The 18,854-nt window shown below is 34.9% G+C and overlaps 1 protein-coding gene across 2 annotated transcripts in view; it reads right to left on the bottom strand.

Moving 5' to 3' along the window:
* Positions 1–18,854, bottom strand: part of Vwa8 (von Willebrand factor A domain containing 8) — a 461,451-nt gene that overhangs the window by 316,961 nt on the left and 125,636 nt on the right. For both annotated transcript variants that reach the window (XR_007108713.1, XM_047552395.1), the window contains exons 13-14: positions 9,444–9,604; positions 6,954–7,067 (exon numbers count right to left, since the gene is read on the bottom strand). Coding sequence is in view for 1 of the 2 variants with exons in the window: in XM_047552395.1 (XP_047408351.1) it covers positions 6,954–7,067; positions 9,444–9,604 (275 nt within the window). In the remaining variant the exon portion in view is untranslated. The remainder of the gene's footprint in view (positions 1–6,953; positions 7,068–9,443; positions 9,605–18,854) is intronic.

The raw sequence follows: 18,854 nt of genomic DNA, 5'->3' as shown, positions 1-18,854 counted from the left end.
TATACCTCAATATGCTGAGAGATTTTGACATTAGAGAAAGTGTTTCAGATAAAAAAGTGAAACACACATAAAAAGAGGATTTATACATGAGATTTCTCCCAAAAGCTCTTGTGTGAGACAATGCAAGAAAGTTCAGAGTGAAATGATTGGGTTATGAGAGCTGTCCCCTAATCAGAGCATTAATCCCCTAGTAGGGATTAAGTGGTAACTACAGGAAGTAGGGTTAGGCTGGAGGAGGTGGGTCATTGGGGGCATGTCTTTGGGGTATATATCTTGTCCTTGGAGGGTAGAGCATGTCTCTCTCTTTCTCTCTCTCTCTCTCTCTCTCTTTTTGGATGCCATGTTGTCAGTTGCTTTTCTCTGCCACACACTTCCAACATGATATTTTGCCTTACCTTGAACCTCAAGGAATGGAACTAACCATATGTGAACTGAGGCCTCTAAAACTATGAGCCTCAAAATAAATTTCCCTCCTCTACATTTGTTCTTGTTGGGTCTTTTGGTCTCAGCAGCAAAAAAAGCTGACTAAAACACTTTATCTTTTTATGAAAAATAACTGTCCCCCCCACTCAGTGCTCCCAAAGAATTATCATACAAATCTCTATTCTAACATGAAAAACTGGACTACAATTATTTATTTAAATATATATATCTCTCTTCATATGCAGGTATTACTAATTTTAGGAAAAAATATGTATGTATAAAGGGGAAATGATTATAGTACACTAAATGAATCAGGTATATATAGTCCTTATGCTGTCATAATAGTGTAAAAATTAGATAAAGTTCTAAACAAAGTTATATAACTCTTGAGGAAGAATAAGTGAGTGGAAAGACACAAAAGAGATGATAAAAGAGTTAAACATTAATTATCTATGTAGGAAATCAATATATATTTGATGACACTAAAAAAATAAATCAAGAAATGTCAGTGGAACTACTTGGGAGTCTAAGGTAGGAGGATCCCAAGTTTCAGGCCAGCCTCAGCAACTTAGTGAGACCCTATCTTAAAATAAAAAATAAAAAGGGGTGGGATGTAGCTCATTGGTAGAACACCCTGGGTTCAATCTCCAGTACTGCAAAAATATAAATGAAGAAAAGAAATAGATACCGCATTTTGAGACAACAGCAAAGCCCCGTAGGACCCCTGGCTGGACTGACTGAGCCCTGTCTCCATGATCCCTCAGACCGACCGATCACTCCCTGCCTCTGGGGCCCTCACATCAACTGACTGCTCCCTGCTGCCAGGACCCCCAGACCAACTGACTGCACCCTATCACCGGACCCCAGACCGACTGATTGCACCCAGCCTCCAGGATCTCACAACCACACCAAACACACCGGACCTATAGGACCCCTGCCGGACCAACTGCATCCCGTCTCCAGGACCTCCAGCTGACCATGTCCACCCCTGAGCTGCAGCTCCCCATTTGCCAACACATTTCAAAGCCAGAGTGGCCATCTTGGATAATCCTGGAAGCCATAGCTCCGATCTTTGGGTGGGGCAAATACCATTTTGCGACGCCTGCTGGAGGCTTGAAGCTCATTGTCAGGTACCTCTCATGCATCAGGCTACTGAACACTGGGAGGATTCATTAGTATATGACTGTTAGACAGTAGATTTTTTTTTCTCCTTTTTAAAAAAAATTAAGTTTTTACCAGGCTACTGAACACTGGGAGGTTTCATTAGTATATGACTGTTATACAGTAGATTTTTTTTTCTCCTTTTTAAAAAAATTAAGTTTTATTTCTTTACTCTTCTTGTTCTCTTTTCCTTTTGTTTACCTGCTCGCTCAGAGTCTCTTTCTCCCTTTTTTGCATGCTAACATCCGATTTCTTTTGATTACACTCTCATCCTTTCTATTTTCTAGAACTTCTGTATATTCTTTTCTTATCCCATTAACAGCCACATTCTACATCCCTCTGCATCCTCTTTGTTCTCCATTAAAAACTGCAGACCTTATTGCAAACCTGCTTGTTTTACCGAGGATAATATTTGAACTTATTTTGTTTATTATGACAGTTTTGTTACTGTCCCCATAGGGCTATTTGGTCTAGGATTGCATAGTGTCTGATTTGCACACTGCTAATATTGATCTCCCCTTAAATAAAGGGTTTTGGAAACCTATAGGGCCACTATAAGCCTATAGGGGGAAAATGCAATACCCCAGATCTGCACTGCTAGAGGGGAAGATACATGAACAACATGAAAAAACAAGGGAAGAAAATGATCCAAACAAATCTAGATTCTATATTCATAGAATCCAATGACAGTATGTTAGAAGAAATGTCAGAAAAGGACTTCAGATTATACATGATTAAGATGATTTGCGAAGCAAATGATGAGATAAGAGAGCAAATGCAGGCAATGAATGATAATAGCAATAAGCTGAAAGAGCAACTACAGGAAGCAAAAGATCATTTCAACAAAGAGATAGAGATTCTCAAAAAAAACAAACGGAAATCCTTGAAATGAAGGAGACAATAAACCAAATTAAAAACTCAATGGAAAGCATCACCAACAGACTAGACCACTTGGAAGACAGAACCTCAGACAATGAAGACAAAATATTTAATCTTGAAATTAAAGTTGCCCAAACAGAGATGGTAAGAAATCATGAACAGAATCTCCAAGAACTATGGCACATCATGAAAAGACCAAATTTAAGAATTATTGGGATTGAGGAAGGCACAGAGATACAAACCAAAGGAATGAACAACCTATTCAATGAAATAATATCAGAAAATTTCCCAAACCTGAAGAATGAAATGGAAAATCAAATACAAGAGGCTTACAGAACACAAATGCACAGAATCACCAAGGCACATTATAATGAAAATGCCTAACATTCAAAATAAAGATAGGATTTTGAAGGCCATGAGAGAAAAGCATCAGATTACATATAGGGGGAGACCAATACGGATAGCAGCTGACTTCTCAACCCAGACTCTAAAAGCTAGAAGGGCCTGGAACAACATATTTCAAACTCTGAAAGAACATGGTTGCCAACAAAGAATCCTATACCCAGCAAAACTACCTTCAGATTTGAAGATGAAATAAAATAGTAACAAAAACGGCATGATATTGGTACCAAAATAGACAGGTAGATCAATGGTACAGAATAGAGGACACGGACACAAATCCAAATAAATACAATTTTCTAATACTAGACAAAGGGGCCAAAAATATGCAATGGAGAGAAGATAGCCTCTTCAACAAATGGTGCTGGGAAAACTGGAAACCCATATGCAACAGAATGAAACTAAACCCCTATCTCGCACCCTGAACAAAAATCAACTCACAATGGATCAAGGACCTTGGAATCAGACCAGAGACCCTGCATCTTATAGAAGAAAATGTAGGTCCAAGTCTTCAACATGTTGGCTTAGGATCAGACTTCCTTAACAGGACTCCCATAGCACAAGAAATAAAAGCAAGAATCAATAACTGGGATAGATTCAAACTAAATAGCTTTCTCTCAGCAAAGGAAACTATCAGCAATGCGAAGAGAGAGCCTACAGAGTGGGAGAATATCTTTGCCACTCATACTTCAGATAGAGCACTAATTTCCGGAATATATAAAGAACTCAAACCAAGAATACAAATAACCCAATGAACAAATGGGCTAAGGATATGAACAGACACTTCACAGAAGAAGATCTACAAGCAATCAACAAACATATGAAAAAATGTTCACCATCTTTAGTGATAAGAGAAATGCAAATCAAAACTTCACTAAGATTCCATCTCACCCCAATTAGAATGGCGATTATCAAGAATACAAGCAACAACAGGTGTTGGAGAGGATGTAGGGAAAAAGGTACACTCATACATTGCTGGTGGGGTTGCAAATTAGTGCAGCCACTCTGGAAAGCAGTGTGGAGATTCCTTAGAAAACTTGGAATGGAACTACCATTTGACCCAGCTATCCCACTCCTCGGCCTATACCCAAAGGACTTAAAATCAGCATACTACAGAGATAACAGCCACATCAATGTTCATAGCTGCTCAATTCACAATAGCCAGACTATGGCACCAACCTAAATGCCCTTCGATTGATGAATGGATAAAGAAACTGTGGTATATATATATATACAATGGAATATTACTCAGCTATAAAGAATAATAAAATTATGGCATTTGCAGGCAAATAGATGAAATTGGAGAATATCATGTTAAGTGAGATAAGCCAATCTCAAAAATCCAAAAGACAAATGATCTCACTGATAAGTGGATGATGACACGTAATGGGGGGTGGGAGGGGGGCAAGAATGGAGGAAGGAGGGACTGTATAGAAGGAAAAGAGAGGTGGGAGGGATGGGGGGAAGGAAAAAAATAACAGAATGAATCAAACATCATTACTCTATGTAAATATATGAATATGCAAATGGTATTCTGTTACTCCATGTACAAACAGAAACAACATGTATCCCATTTGTTTACATTAAAAATAAATTTAAAAAAATAAAAATAAATAAAAAATAAAAAAATAAAAATAAAATATTATATACTGAAAAAAAAAAAAAAGAAATAGATGCCAATGAAAGCATATTGCTTAGTGACATACAGGTACATACCAAAAGAAAGTGTTGAAAGTAGTGACCTCTATGGAGTGAAAAGAGGGAAATGAGAGACTGTCATAGAATCAGTGAGAGGGGACAAGCATTTTTCATAAAATGCTTTAGAAAATTCTATCAGGTTCTAGTTTCATGCCCAGTTAACACTGGGTAAACAGTCAAACCAAAAATTTTTGAAGACCATGAAAGAAAGCAAGCATTGCAACGATCTCTCCACTTTCTCAAAGGGACCTCTGGAGATAGAGGTGAGTAAGATTACCTTTGTGAGAGAGACAAAAACTGAACAAAACAGGTAGAAAACTTTGAGAAAGAAGCACTACTGTGATTCAAATGTGAGACAAACCCTACATGTGATGCTCAGGGTCACTCTGTTCCTGAAAGTGTTTTCATTTATAAAACTGCTGTGACCATTATGGAAAACCTAGGATTTTTTCAGAGAAAAGGATTGTCATTTCCTGGACATTTGGTGACAAGTATAATGATCAATGATCCTGATGTCTTAAGGGAAACTGCCAGTCAGGCTTGTTGTGCACTATTTCCCAGCTGCTTTTATTCACCGCTCTAAAAATATGAGATCTTTCCTGACTGACAATTCATGTGCAAATAATGTACAAACACCAAATATTATACATCAAAAGTATAAAACGAGAGGGATCTTTAGAACTTGCCTCCCAAAACCCGCAACTGGGCTACAGAAATGTGATAATACATGCCCTAGAAGCATAAGCAGTTGTAAAATCAAGTGAAATGTTGAAAAACTTATACAAAGACAGTAAGGAACTCAACACTTCCCCCTAAAGAAAACACTGCAAGGAAATTTCTAAGGAAAATTTAGCTAAAAATATAAACTCAATAATAAATACACTTCATTATCTTTTGTAAGATTTTCTTGTTTTAAATATGGCAGCAAGTCCTTTGGGGAGAAGGGAAGCCTCAATTAAAGAAAGTTGGATTAAGCGATTAGTAGATCCCAAATACCAATCTCTAATTACATTAAAATATCCATAAAGTGTAAAGAGGTGAAAAATAAATTACATTTGCCAAACTTCCTCTGAAAGTATATTTAAAAGAATAAAATGTAACCCATATATCCTTCACTTTGATTTTTTTTTCAGTTGTTAAGATTTTATCATATTTGTATTCTTGCTCTCGCTTGATCTTTCTCTTTTCTCTCTCTGGTATATTTGTATACATACATATACGTCCATTTTTTTGTCTTTTTTTTCTTCCCCTGAAACATCTGGAAGTAAGTTTTAGATATATTTTACTTTATCCCTTAAATATCTCAGGTAGCATGTCCTAAAAATGGGAATATTCTCTTATATAACCATAATATATTATGATACTTGGGAAAATTAGTATGAATTCAACATCATGTAATGTATACACAGTTCATATTTAAACTTTCCTAATTGTCTTTTATAGCTATCTTCATTTTGCTTTCCACTCCAGGATCCAATCAAGTCTCACTCATCATATTTGTTTGTCACATCTGTGGAAGAAGATTTAGTCAGGTGGCATCCTTCAGTAAAACTGAAGAGTTCCTAGGAGAATGGGTCCAGTTAATTGTGGGTTCAGTTTTTCTTTTGCCAAGAGAATATACAGAATGAGGCCAAAATGAATTGATAGGACAAAGAGGGGCAATTACCTCCTTAAAACTGTAACAGTGTTTCACTTTTTGCTTTGAGTACAGTCCTTGCTGCTCTGCCACTGTGACTTATTTTCTTTCTCTTCTACTCTCCCTGCTCCTTCCTGGTCTCTCCCTTCTAAGCTCAAGGGAAAAAGCATTCTTTCTTCCCCATCCTAGGCAGAGTTGTCTGTCCTTGAGCACACACCCACCACAGGAACAAAGTAATTCACCAGAAGATCTCAAAAATGACTATCTCCCAAATGAACAAGCAAATTCAGAATCCAACAGAGAACACATGGAATGTAGCCTTGGAATCACCTCTTTAAAAGCCCCCTGCTCCCCTTGATGGGCAGAATCACAGCTCTGAGACAGGAGTCCCCTGTGTTTCTCCTTTGCTAGCAAAGCAATAAAACTTCTTTTTCCTTTTTCTCAAAACTGTATCCTCATTACTGGATTGGCATTGGGGACAAGGACCGAGATTTTAGTAATAAAACCAAGGCTTAGGCACTTATTTAAAAGAAGACTTACAATTCAAAGTGTGCGCATGTGCACATGCGCATGTGTGTGTGTATCCTGGATAGCAACCTCAGGTTTTAGGAAGTGCCAAACTCTTACATGCCCAGGACACCAAATTATTAAGCTTTTCAAAGTTATTTTGGCTTGACCCTAGGTTTAGTAAAATAAGAAACTATGTTATTTTAACTTAGCAATAAATTACCAATAATAATAGTGCACTCAAAATTACCTCTTCTGCAGCTGTTCATCAGACATTTGCAGCTCTTGTTTCAAACGCATATACCTGTCTTCCCTTAGTAGCCTAGAACCATCGTAGAGGCTTAGCTCTCGGTCATGGATCAACCTAGTGAGATAAAGGGAATGTCAGAAAACAAACTAGCCAGTTTTGAACAGTGATGTTATCAGAGATAGAAGCACTCAGTAGACATCTTAATCATGTCTATTATAGTTTGCAGTTGAGTCAAATTATTTCATTAGATGGACTGTTTAAAATTTCAAGGTTAATGGGGGTGGGGGATGGGGGCTGGGGAGAAGAAAGGGAGAACTTTAGGTTATGTAGAAGGAAATGAGAGAGAGGGGATATGAAAAATGGTGGAATGAGACAGACATCATTACCCTATGTACATGTATGATTACACAAATGGTATGAATCTACATCATGTACAACCCTACAAATGAAATGATATACCCTGTTTGTGTACAATGAATCAAAATGCAGTCTGTAAAAAATTAAAGGATAAATTTAAAAAAGGAAAAAAAAAACTACCATATGATCCAAATACAAAAATAAAAAATACAAAAAAAAAATTTCAAGGTGGTTAGTGCTGTTATATTTGGCAAAAGTTGGTTTCTGTCCTGAAGAGTGGCAGTTATGACTACCAGATGTGGACAGCGAGGGGGAGGAAGAGGAGGAAGAAGAAGGAGGAAGACAAAAAGAAACAGTTGAATGAGTGTCTCAGGATTACCATGAGGTATATATTACTGAGAAAAGCAGTTGGCACATACACCTGAGTCTGATATAACTCTTTGAGGTATTATCAAACTATTTCTATCTTTGGAATTAGATGATTTAAAATATCAAAAATCTTCCTAGTGAAATTACACTGCTATTTCATATGCCAATTCTGATGGTGGCCTAGCCATCCACACCAGAAACAGCACTGTCTTCTAGGTGCTGCAAAAGTCAAAAAGCACCAACCGCTAAGTCTGAAGACACCTATGTTAGGGGCTGCCACACAGTCTCCATTCTACAGGTCTATAATGCAGAGGTTAAGGGCATCGGCATAAGTCAGCCAGACCTGGGTTCAACTCCAGCTGTGCATTTTACTCCTTGAATGAGATAGGGAGAACTACTCCATCTCTCTACATTTTTATCTTTTATAAAATTAAGACAATAATTTCACAACCTCACAGAGGTGCTGTGAAAATTGTATAATATAAAACAGATCCTTGGTTTTTCTCAATCTTTATGGCACATTAAGTTCTTCTGGGGAGTGATTAAAAATGTCAATGTTCAAACCTCAGCCTGAACCAATTAACATTAGAATTTGTGGAGGCACAGCCCAGGCATCAGTAATTTTAAATTCCCATCCTGCAAGGTGATTCCAAAGTTGAAAACCTGGGAAGCACTGACTTAGAACAATGCCTAGCACAGAGTAAGTACTCAATTAATGATAGCTGCTGCTGCTGCTATTCCTATTTGGTAGAACATTCAAGAGACAGCCAATAAAAGGACACTGTTACTTTATTTTGTGTCTACACATGTGTCTCTTTGGGAAATAAAAATAATTATAAGTATGAAATATTTAGGGTAAATCACCAAAAATGTGTGATAGTATTTTTAAATGTGCTCAAATCTAATCAGAATTAATATATTTGGAATCTTTATACTCTATCTGCATCTTGTCAAGGACAAAAACTTTGAATAGCTAGTTGGGGGAATGGCTTATTCCACTTATTTGATTCCTCCCTATAATTCAAAGTTGAAAATCAAATGTCCACAAATCACAGAACCAAGAAGAATAAAAAAAATCAGTAATTACTTTTCTAAAATGATACAGGATGGGAATATTTTCCCAAAAAGTTACACATGAAGAGTCTTCTCTCAACACTAAATTCTAGGAAAGGTTTAAGAATATGTAGATATTTTCCCCATCTAAACTAAAGTTAAAAATAAATGGTTACAGAAATGTTCAAGTTTACACCTACAATGTGAGCTTTTCTAACCTCTATACAATATCATCAAATAGCTATTACACATTTTATATTAAAGTTACATTTTTCTCTTTCTCAAAAAACAAAGATTCCAACAAAATCAACCAATAATGTAGACATATATGACATTTGTAACTAGTGAAGCTATAACTGACAAAATACAGAAACTTCATCTGTGTAACTTGTTGCATATGTAAAACTGCATATATAAAGTTCTTCAAAATTACTGAGAAATTTCTCTTTTCAGCTGTGAAAAAAAAAGTGCTATGGCTGTGGCATTTCCCAAAATGTTCATTATTTGGATTTTTGCTGTAATATATTTGTGATAATAAGTAATCTGTCATTCTATTTGGATGTGGAAATATGAGTTTTTCAAGATCTACAAAACTAGTTTTAAAAAAAAATTTGGGAGCAATCCACATCTACTGCTTAAGTTGGCATGGTGTATGTATGCATATCTGTGTGCATTGATTTTTTTGTATATGAGTGTGTAACTCATACAAACCTCTGCAATACAGCAAGTGTGCCAGCATTGACCCGGTGAATGCCATCCAATAAGACCAGCTTGCCTTCCAGAGCAGCATTCACAAGGGGTGAGGACCTCCAGGCAGTGTCTCCATTTGGAAGAGTGTATCTCTGCTGGAGCAGATCACGGGCCGTCATATCCTAAAGCCAATTCCAGGAACCACCAAAAAACAAAAAACAAAACAAAACAAAACAAAAAAATTTAGGACATGGATATAGCTTATTTAGCGCTGTGGTCCTCTCTCTGCACATATGTTCATATAACAACTGGGGGAGTTATCTTCTCAAATTCACAAAAGAGAAAGATCTTCACAAAGCTTTTAGTATAATATAGTAAGAGTGAAGATTTCTTCCTTCTCCTTTTATTGAGCACTTTCCTTCTCCTTTAAAATGTTCATTTAGGTAATGGCAGTAATTTCCACCTGACTTTAATAGAATTTAACTCAGTTCTACTCCTGCAGGGAGTAAAATGCATTGATTGCATTTTAAAATGAGAGGCTATGCAAACTCAACATTCAGAGATGCTTATCAAGAACGTGCATTTTCTTCCAGTTAATGAGTTCTCCTGAAAAGCCACTAGGTCCCATCACAGTGGCTAATTATATTTAAAGAGGCTTAATAATGGAGGAAATCTAGGAGGACAGTCATCAGATGAGGTACAGGAATTCAGAAACAATAGCATGGCACTTACAAGCAAATTTCTAAGGTACACACACACTGTGCTAGCACTAAAATAGTGTAACAGATTTAAGCAAACTATTAATAGTTGTGGTATATAAAAATCTACTGCAAAAGATTTAGTGCTATATAACATGAACAATTTTCTCTTACATGTGTTAATATTGAAGACAATGATTTCTGTTACCAACTTCAGATACATTTTGTGCCACTTACATCAAACAAAAGTTGAACTTTTACAGTCACTTATATCCAGAAATTTTGTCTTTTATAAATTCTTTGATAACTACTATAAGTTTTAGATAGAAAACTAATGAATTTGTTTATACTTACAATGGCTGCAAATCTGTTCTGATCTCAAGACTAAAATATAAGTCTTACTATTTCCATGTTAACACCATCAAAAAGGTATTAACTTAAAAATAGGAATAGGCTTCTACTGAACCATAAAGACACTTAATAAACAACATTCAAATTCAACAAATTCTTCTTTCACATTATTAAAATTTGGCCTAACTCTTTTAACAATTTCATTTAATTCTTCAACTATGAATTTTAAATTTTATACAAACTATATGAACAGTATCACTCAATGCTACCCATGACAGTTACAACAACCAAGACTAAACTAATCCCTATCATAAGTATTTAGCAGGATGGTACATAATGGGGATGAGCTCATTCCTAGTCAGGACTGTGGTACAGAATAGTAAATGGATTGCTCTGCAAGAAAAATAGGACAAAAACTTTTTTAAAAGTGCTTGTGAGTCATTTTCATGAATATCTTTAAAATCAACTATATATTTACATATGTGTGATGCACACACACATACACAATCTCTTTAAAGTTAGTATTAAAACAAAGTAAACTTAAAATTTTTAGTACTTATTATTCCAGAAAAATATTCATCATGGAGTTTTATCACATATTATCCTAAAAAAATAAAACTTAAACATGCTTATAATAATGATTCAAAATCAAAGGTACATACTAGAAACAGCTGGAGAACTTCTGGAAAACACAAAGCTTAGACTCTCCCAGTCTTAAAATTTTGATAAAATACATTCATTACCTGCCTTTTTTATTTACATTATGAAGGGAATTCTGATGTACCTCCCAGGCAAGATGTACCTCTCTATAAGACATTAAGCTAATGTGACTCTTTGTCTCATTTACTTATGTCTTCCTTATTCGAATAGGACTTATGAGATGACACAATTATACAAAATGCGCAACAAAATAGCATAAAATAAAGGTGAAAAAATGAAAGAAACATAAGGAAAAACTAAATCTTGTTTCCTTTCTTAAACACTATTGGAATTCAGAGAGTAGGTGACATGATCAAAGGATCCTCTTGATACATTTGCAAGAAATGGATGGATGTTAATTGTGAAAATCCTAGCTGCAAACTGAAAACATATGAGTCTTATTCGGCTCAGAAATTTTCTGTTTGGGCCCAGAAAAAGGAAATGAGGAAGGGACTCTGACACAGAAGTTTAGAGTACTTGGGAGCTGAAACTAACAACTGGTAACATTTTTTTTATTTTTTTAATTTCAGTATAAGTCTTCAATTCTCATATCAACATATCCTGAATCACAATTCTGCATGACTAAAAATGTACAATTTCATTTAATCATGATTCCAAAGTACTTTAATATCTTATTAGTTCATACAATGTTTATAGTACTTGCTCATTCAAGTAAACATTTACCAATAGAAATGATGAGAAATACAACAAGTACATTCAGTTCCTCTTCTCCAAAGACTCCCTTATATTTACTCAAGTAAAACAAAATAATTATTTATTGCTACATAAAAAGCTATAACAGATCAATATAGCTCAATGTTGCTAATGCCAACCACAAGTACAGATCAGAAATATTCTTCCTTTCTTCATCAATGGAGCAGTGAAAAATAGAAAACATCTGACTAGCTCAGTTCAGTTTTACAACCTAAACTCTCTTCATGTTAGAAAGGATCATTCTTCATTTCTAATATCTCTTTGCATTAAAATAAAAACATCCTCAGAAGAAATAAAAGCATTCCATTTACATAAGCTGTTGGTTTTATAAATAAGAATCTACATTGAAAGATAAAAATCCTAGTCTTTTCTTAACAAGATAGTTGCCCTTATTTTTCCCAGTACTAGTTAAAATCCAAAGTTATTTTCAATTGTGTGAGGATGCAAGAAAACCAAATTAAACCTTCACAGAATAACAGAACCCAATAAAAACTAACAGAAAATTTTTGGTATAATCTAAATGTGTCAGTTACATGAATTAATTTTAGGTAATATGCTTATCTTTAAAATAGTAAGACTACTTCGAATGATTCTGTCTATAAAGAATTCAGTTTTGGGGCTGGGGAGATAGCTCAGTTGGTAGAGTGCTTGCCTTGTAAGCATAAGGCCCTGGGTTCAATCTCCAGCACCCAAAAAAAAAAAAAAAAAAAGAATTCAGTTTTAAGGATTCATTTTAACATATACTATATTATAGAAATATAGACATATATTTATAATTTTATATATATATATAATTTTCTTTTTCTTCCTGCTACATGCACATCTTTGTTGGAAAGTTAAAAGGAAAACTTTTGTTTAAGTGTGCTCTTTTTGTATGAACATTTAGAAAACACACTAATAAAAACTCAAAAAAGATGATTGTTCTCATTTTTGCATATATTGTTCTTATCCCTAGAACCTTTGAACTTAGGAGAATAAAAATAGCACTAATGATATCATAAGCCTGAACCATTTCCTCTTTCTGCATTTCCTTAAAAATCTGAAAACAACAGGACATGAAATCTAGTTCCTTTAAAGCCACCATTGTCTAACCTTCAGCACCTCAACTTCATTCAGATCCCTGGAAAACATCCATATATTTTCTTAGATTCTGTTTCATAATGAATTATGCTCTTTTCTTTCACAACACAGAAATGAATGAAAAATCAAGATGTCCTAATAAAATGAGAAGCCTAACTGTATGAAATGTGTCAAAGAATATAGATTTGAACCTTAAAGCAATTATGTCTTAAATATTTATAGGACTTTGAATAGTCTAGGCTAATTTTTTTATGAATCTCTTGAGAAATACAGGTATGTCATTAGCTCAATAAAATAACTGTGTAGAGGCTGGAGTTGTGGTTCAGTGGTAAAGCACTTGCAGGGCATGTGCAAGGCCCTGGGTTCGATATTCAGCACCACATATAAATAAATAAAATAAAAGATCCACTGACAACTAAAAAAAAATTTTTTTAAGTAACTACATAGAAGTTTTTGTGTATAGAATAGCCAGAATTAGCTTAGAATTACTTTCAAATTCTAATATTCAGAAAGAAAACATTTTCAGTGTATAAAAAAAAATTTAACTACTTCTCATTAAATATGATATGATATGAAAGTAAAATTATGATACTGATATGAAAATAAAATTTTATATTATAATGCATATGTAATTTTTCTAGTAAGTAACTAAAATGATAATGGCAAAAAGTAGGATATCAAACTGTATACAGAATCTGACTACAACTCGGTTTATAACAATACACATTTTTCACCGCATACGTGAACCTAGAAGAGTTTCAGAAAGTATTTAACGTGACTTGCAAAAATGTGTTTAACATATTATAAAATTAAGCATAAGTAAATAAATAAAACTAAACAAATGAAGATGAAACCAAGAAAGGAAAAGATAATAAACAAAATGCATACTGTAAGAATAATTAAAATTTGAATCCAATCTTTTTAATGCCCAACTCAAAGTTGACACACAAACAGTCACAATAACCACAATATTGGCACCAAATCAGAAGCAGCACAATTCTTGAAAATGAGACTGAGAAAAATGGCTTCCATGAATCAGATCATCCCAGAAAGAGTTCTGTGTTAAAGAATTCAAAATAGAAGTAATAAACATTATAGCAGTTAATAACTTTGAAAAGCATACTAGGCACTAAGCACTTTACATACATTAATCCATGTAATCCTTGCAACTCTAAGGAATAGGTACAATTATTGTTTTTCTTTCTTTTTATGGATGAGAAAAACAGGTACAAAAAGGTTAAAGTTTACACAATCAAGGACACACAGCTAATAAGTACAGCTGGGTTGTCCTCAAGGATATAATAAATTGAGCAACAAACTTCAGTAAACAAAATTTCATAGCTGGTTTGCATTAATTAATCCATAGGCAAATTTGTGCAGTTAACAGAGGAATGTACCAATTACATACCTCTCAGGCTAGCTTCACAAATTAATTTCTTATTGTAGTCTCAATCAACTTTATCAAGAGGAGTCTAAAAGTAGTGACCATGATGTTAACCACTCTACAGAATGACCTAAGTGCCTTTAAATACAGATTTAAAAATTGAAATAAAATGTTGTAGGCAACTAAGAATATCTTTTTCATTCTCTGACTTCTAAATTAAAATACAACTGTTAGCCATTTAATATTGCTTGATTAGGGTAAATAAGCATTATGATTTTGTTCTACAAAGGAAACTAGTTGGAATTTTGAATTTTTTCCACAAAATATAAACCCATATATAGTATATGAGATATAAATATATATATATGTACATCTATTATCAATCACATAAACAAGAAAATCTGGGACTTAAATGAATAAAAGAATACACTAAGATTAACTGACATAAGTTATTAAATTTGCAATAAGGATTAATTATATCCATACCTATTAGTAGCATAAATATTGTCTAAACACAGAATGTTAATAATTTTTAGGTCTTAGAATAGAAACAAGGACATTATTTACAGAGTCTAAGCATGTTCATGGAGCAGAACACAAGGCATATGGCCAACATTCTTCAGTGTCATTTATGTTTGATCTTAAAAAGGCCTCCCATCTTACATATATTGTAAGATTATTTGTAAACTCTCCCATGCCTGTTCCTCAAGTTCTTCTTTTAAAGAACTATTTTTAACCTGTCACATATAAAATAAACATTCCCTTTTATGTATATGATAAGATGTTGATGTTACAAGCCCATGTGACTGTGCTATTGATGGGAAGTTGATTTTGAATCTAGCTAAAGATTTATTTTATAAACATAAAGCAAAATTCTCTGCTTAAAGCTAACCAGTAATCAAATCAACTATCTTACTAACAACCAACTCAACGAAAGGATCTCTTACTAAAGTCTCAAAACAGAAAGCCAAGGTCAGGGTAGGTGCAAATAAAGCAATATATACTATATATATGTATATATATATTAAATGAAGATAACCTATCAAATGCCTTCCTACTATCTCTCCTATAGTATATAAATTAGAAAACTAGAAACATCATTTCTTAATGCCTTTGCAATTAGTGTTTTGTAAAAACGCCTTGAAGCAAAGAGAAACTAGACAGATTTAAGGGTCTAAAAGTAGGCAGTGAGAAGGAAACATACAATCAACAGAGTGTATAACATGGAGGGAGAAGTTTGGAAAGGCAATCAAGGAACAGTTCACATGGGACAGTGGTTCTCAACGCTGGTTACCTACTAAAATTAAAAAATACTGAGCTGGGTTGTGGCTTAGCGGTAGAGCACTTGCCTAGCATGTGAGGCACTGGGTTCAATTCTCACCACTGCATAAATAAATGAATAAAATAAATGAATAAAATAAAGGTCATCAACAACTCAAAAAAATTTTTTTTTAAATACTGAAGTCCAGATCTCACATAATGCCAATTACTTCAGACTCTCTGAGGGTCGAGACCAGACAGGGATATTTTTCAAAGATCCTTGAGTGATTCTAATAGGTAATCTCAGTGGTGAAGGGCTCAAAAGTCAGAGTAAAGAGTTTTTTAGTCAGGTGTAGTGGCGCTCACTTATAATCCCAGTGGCAGGAGGATTGTGGGTTCAAAGCCAGCTGAACCTCAGCAACTTAGCAAAGCCCTGATCAACTCAGCAATACCCTCTCTAAATAAAATGTGTTAAAAAAAAAAAAGGTAGGGGTGTGCCTCAGTGGTTAAGTGCCCCAGGGTTCAAATGTACAAGTGACACAAATGGTGTGTACTTTATAACTATAAAGTGAAATTCCATATGACAAATGCATTTTGCACCAAAGCCTCAATAATGGGTCCAAGGATGATGGGCTGGAGTCATAGGAAATGTCTGGATTCTTGTGCATTCTCAAAAAGCAAATGATGTAAGACTAATAATTGGTATGGGGGTGAAGAGGATGGGAAAAGGCTAAGAAGTGTGCCATGGCTTCAGTACTTGACAACTCTTTGAACTGACCTAATGTGTCCCTTTTGTCACCATCCTCACAAAACTAAAAACTGCTTTCCTGAATTGCTCCTCCATGGGAGACACTGTGCAGCAGGAAGCCAAGCACCTGCTCACTAGGCGGGAAAGTGCTAATGGATTCAGGGAGTCATTAAAGAAAAGAATTTCTTGTCTGAGGCAGCACAGAAAAAAAGTTTCCTGAGATTTAAAAATTGAACTCCTTGCACTTGAAAGACAACCTTTACAACCTGCCCCACCTTCCCATCTGTGTGACAGCATAGTGGGCACCAATCCTTCCCAGAGCAAAGGATGCCTGCCTAAAGACACCTAAATCTGGGAGAGTTTAAGAAAACCACAGAAAATGAACAGAAAGCACCACAGGAGCTGAGCTGGCTTAGGTCATTCTTCAAGTTGTTATCTTTTAACACTAATCAGTAGAGCATAAAACTGAGATTTTTTAGCAGCTTCTACCACCTCAAATCCCAAGATATTTCAACTGCAAGTCTGGAGACATGAGTTCAGTTCTGCTGAACAGCCCTTTCCCCTCCTTGTCCTTCTAGTTCTATCACTATGATTCCCACCAAAGGTTTTCACTTCAAACAGTTCAGAAAGCCCTGCCTCTACTATAAGACTAGCTTAAAAATCATCAATAATGTTTTATTTAGAAAGTGATGTGGAACCTGAATGAAAATTTTCATAGTACGAAGGGAATTAAAAAAGCATTTAGGACTCATACAAGGCAACAAGGTGATATAACTGAAAAGCATACATTCACTTCTTATTTCCAGAAACTGAATATATTCATAAAATGTATGGCACTTAAAAACACATAAATTTTTAAATAAAACAAAAGTTATATCCTTCATTATTTTCTTTTTTAGTATATCCCCTGCAAAGATGAATGCTTATACATATATAACTTCATCATTAATCTCCCTAACCTTTGTAAACTCCTCATTCTTACAGCAGTCTTAAATGACAATAAGATCCTGAGGCCCCTTAAAAGGATTCCTTAAGAGCCCTAACCAAAATTATTATAAAGTACATTGAAAACAAAAGTGCTAATGAAGGGTGATAATCAAGCATAACAATTTGTTGTTACCAATAACACTAAAACTTCATTATATCATGCCCTTATCCTTGGAATTGATCCACAGAGAATTCCCAGATTTGAAATTTATTTCTTTTTGGAGATAATGGACCATAAGGAATAGTAAAAGAAATACCTTTCAAGCTAGAGTTCCTTATTTAGTATGATTCCTTGGTCATTTTACTTCTGTTTTCTCCCTTGGGTTAATGGACTTGGCTTTGTTTGTAATGTTTATTTTTATACTCATGCCAAAGGCCTTCTAGTGTGCTTTTATAAAACTAATAAATATCTCACGGTAACTAAATTTGTTACAATAACACAAAGATATCCATTACAAAAAACAAACAAACAAAACAAAAAAAAAACAGTATATTGCTTCAATTAAGTAAGGGGTCAAGAAGTATACACTTTAAAAGTAATTTAGACCACCATGGGCACTGGCATCAGGCCAGTACCCATGGACTCAAGATCAGGTCCAGTCCCATGGACCCAGATGCTAAGGCTGCCCCATTGACAAGTTAGGTTCTATAGACTCAGGCTCAAGCCCACCACAGATGAGGTCAGCTCCCATGGACCCAGGATCCAGACCCACCCACCTATTGGCTTCAGCACTGACTACTGACTCAAAGATTCAACAGCAAGTCCACCAAAACCCCACTAGATTGCCCAAAGAGTCTCCTGGTGAGGTGACTGCAGAAGGGCTTTCCCTACCAAAGTCAGTCTATAAAGACTAACGAGGTGGCTGCTTCCTCAAATGTAGACAGTAACAAAAGGTCACAAAGACCACAGAGAAACATGGTGTCACCAGAGGAACAAAATAAAAACCACTAACTGAATCAAAGAAATGGAGATCTATGAACTACCTGACAAACAATTGGAAATAATCATCTTAAATACAGTGAGCTACAAGAGAACAAGGACAGACTGCTAAATGATATTAGGAAAACAATATACAACAAAGTGAAAAGTTCTACAAAAAGACAGAAATCATATAAAAGAACCAACCAGAGATTGTTGACAAAAGTGGAAAATTCAGTTAAGAATTTCAACATTAGACTTGATCAAGCAGAAGGATCAATAAGCTTAAAGAATGTTCATTTTAAATTATAGTCAAAGGAATGAAAGAAGGAAATAGGGTGAAGGAAGCCTATGGGACTTAGGGAATGCCATCAAGGAAAGTGAAATATGCATTATAGTAGTAACAAAAGGAACAGAGAAAAAGAAGTGGACCAAAAGTTTATTTTAAAAAATAATGATAACATGCAGGAGGCTGAGGCAGGAGAACCACAAGTTTGAGGGCAGCCTCAGCAGCTAAGCAAAGCCCTAAGCAACTTAGTGAGAGAGCCAGCTTCAAAAAAAAAAAGAAAGAAAAAGAAAAAGAAAAAAAAAG

This window comes from Sciurus carolinensis, chromosome 5, assembly GCF_902686445.1.
Source record: "Sciurus carolinensis chromosome 5, mSciCar1.2, whole genome shotgun sequence".
NCBI lineage: Eukaryota > Metazoa > Chordata > Mammalia > Rodentia > Sciuridae > Sciurus > Sciurus carolinensis.
The sequence above is the reverse complement of the archived record's forward strand: the minus strand, read 5'-3'. Positions and strand labels throughout refer to the sequence as shown.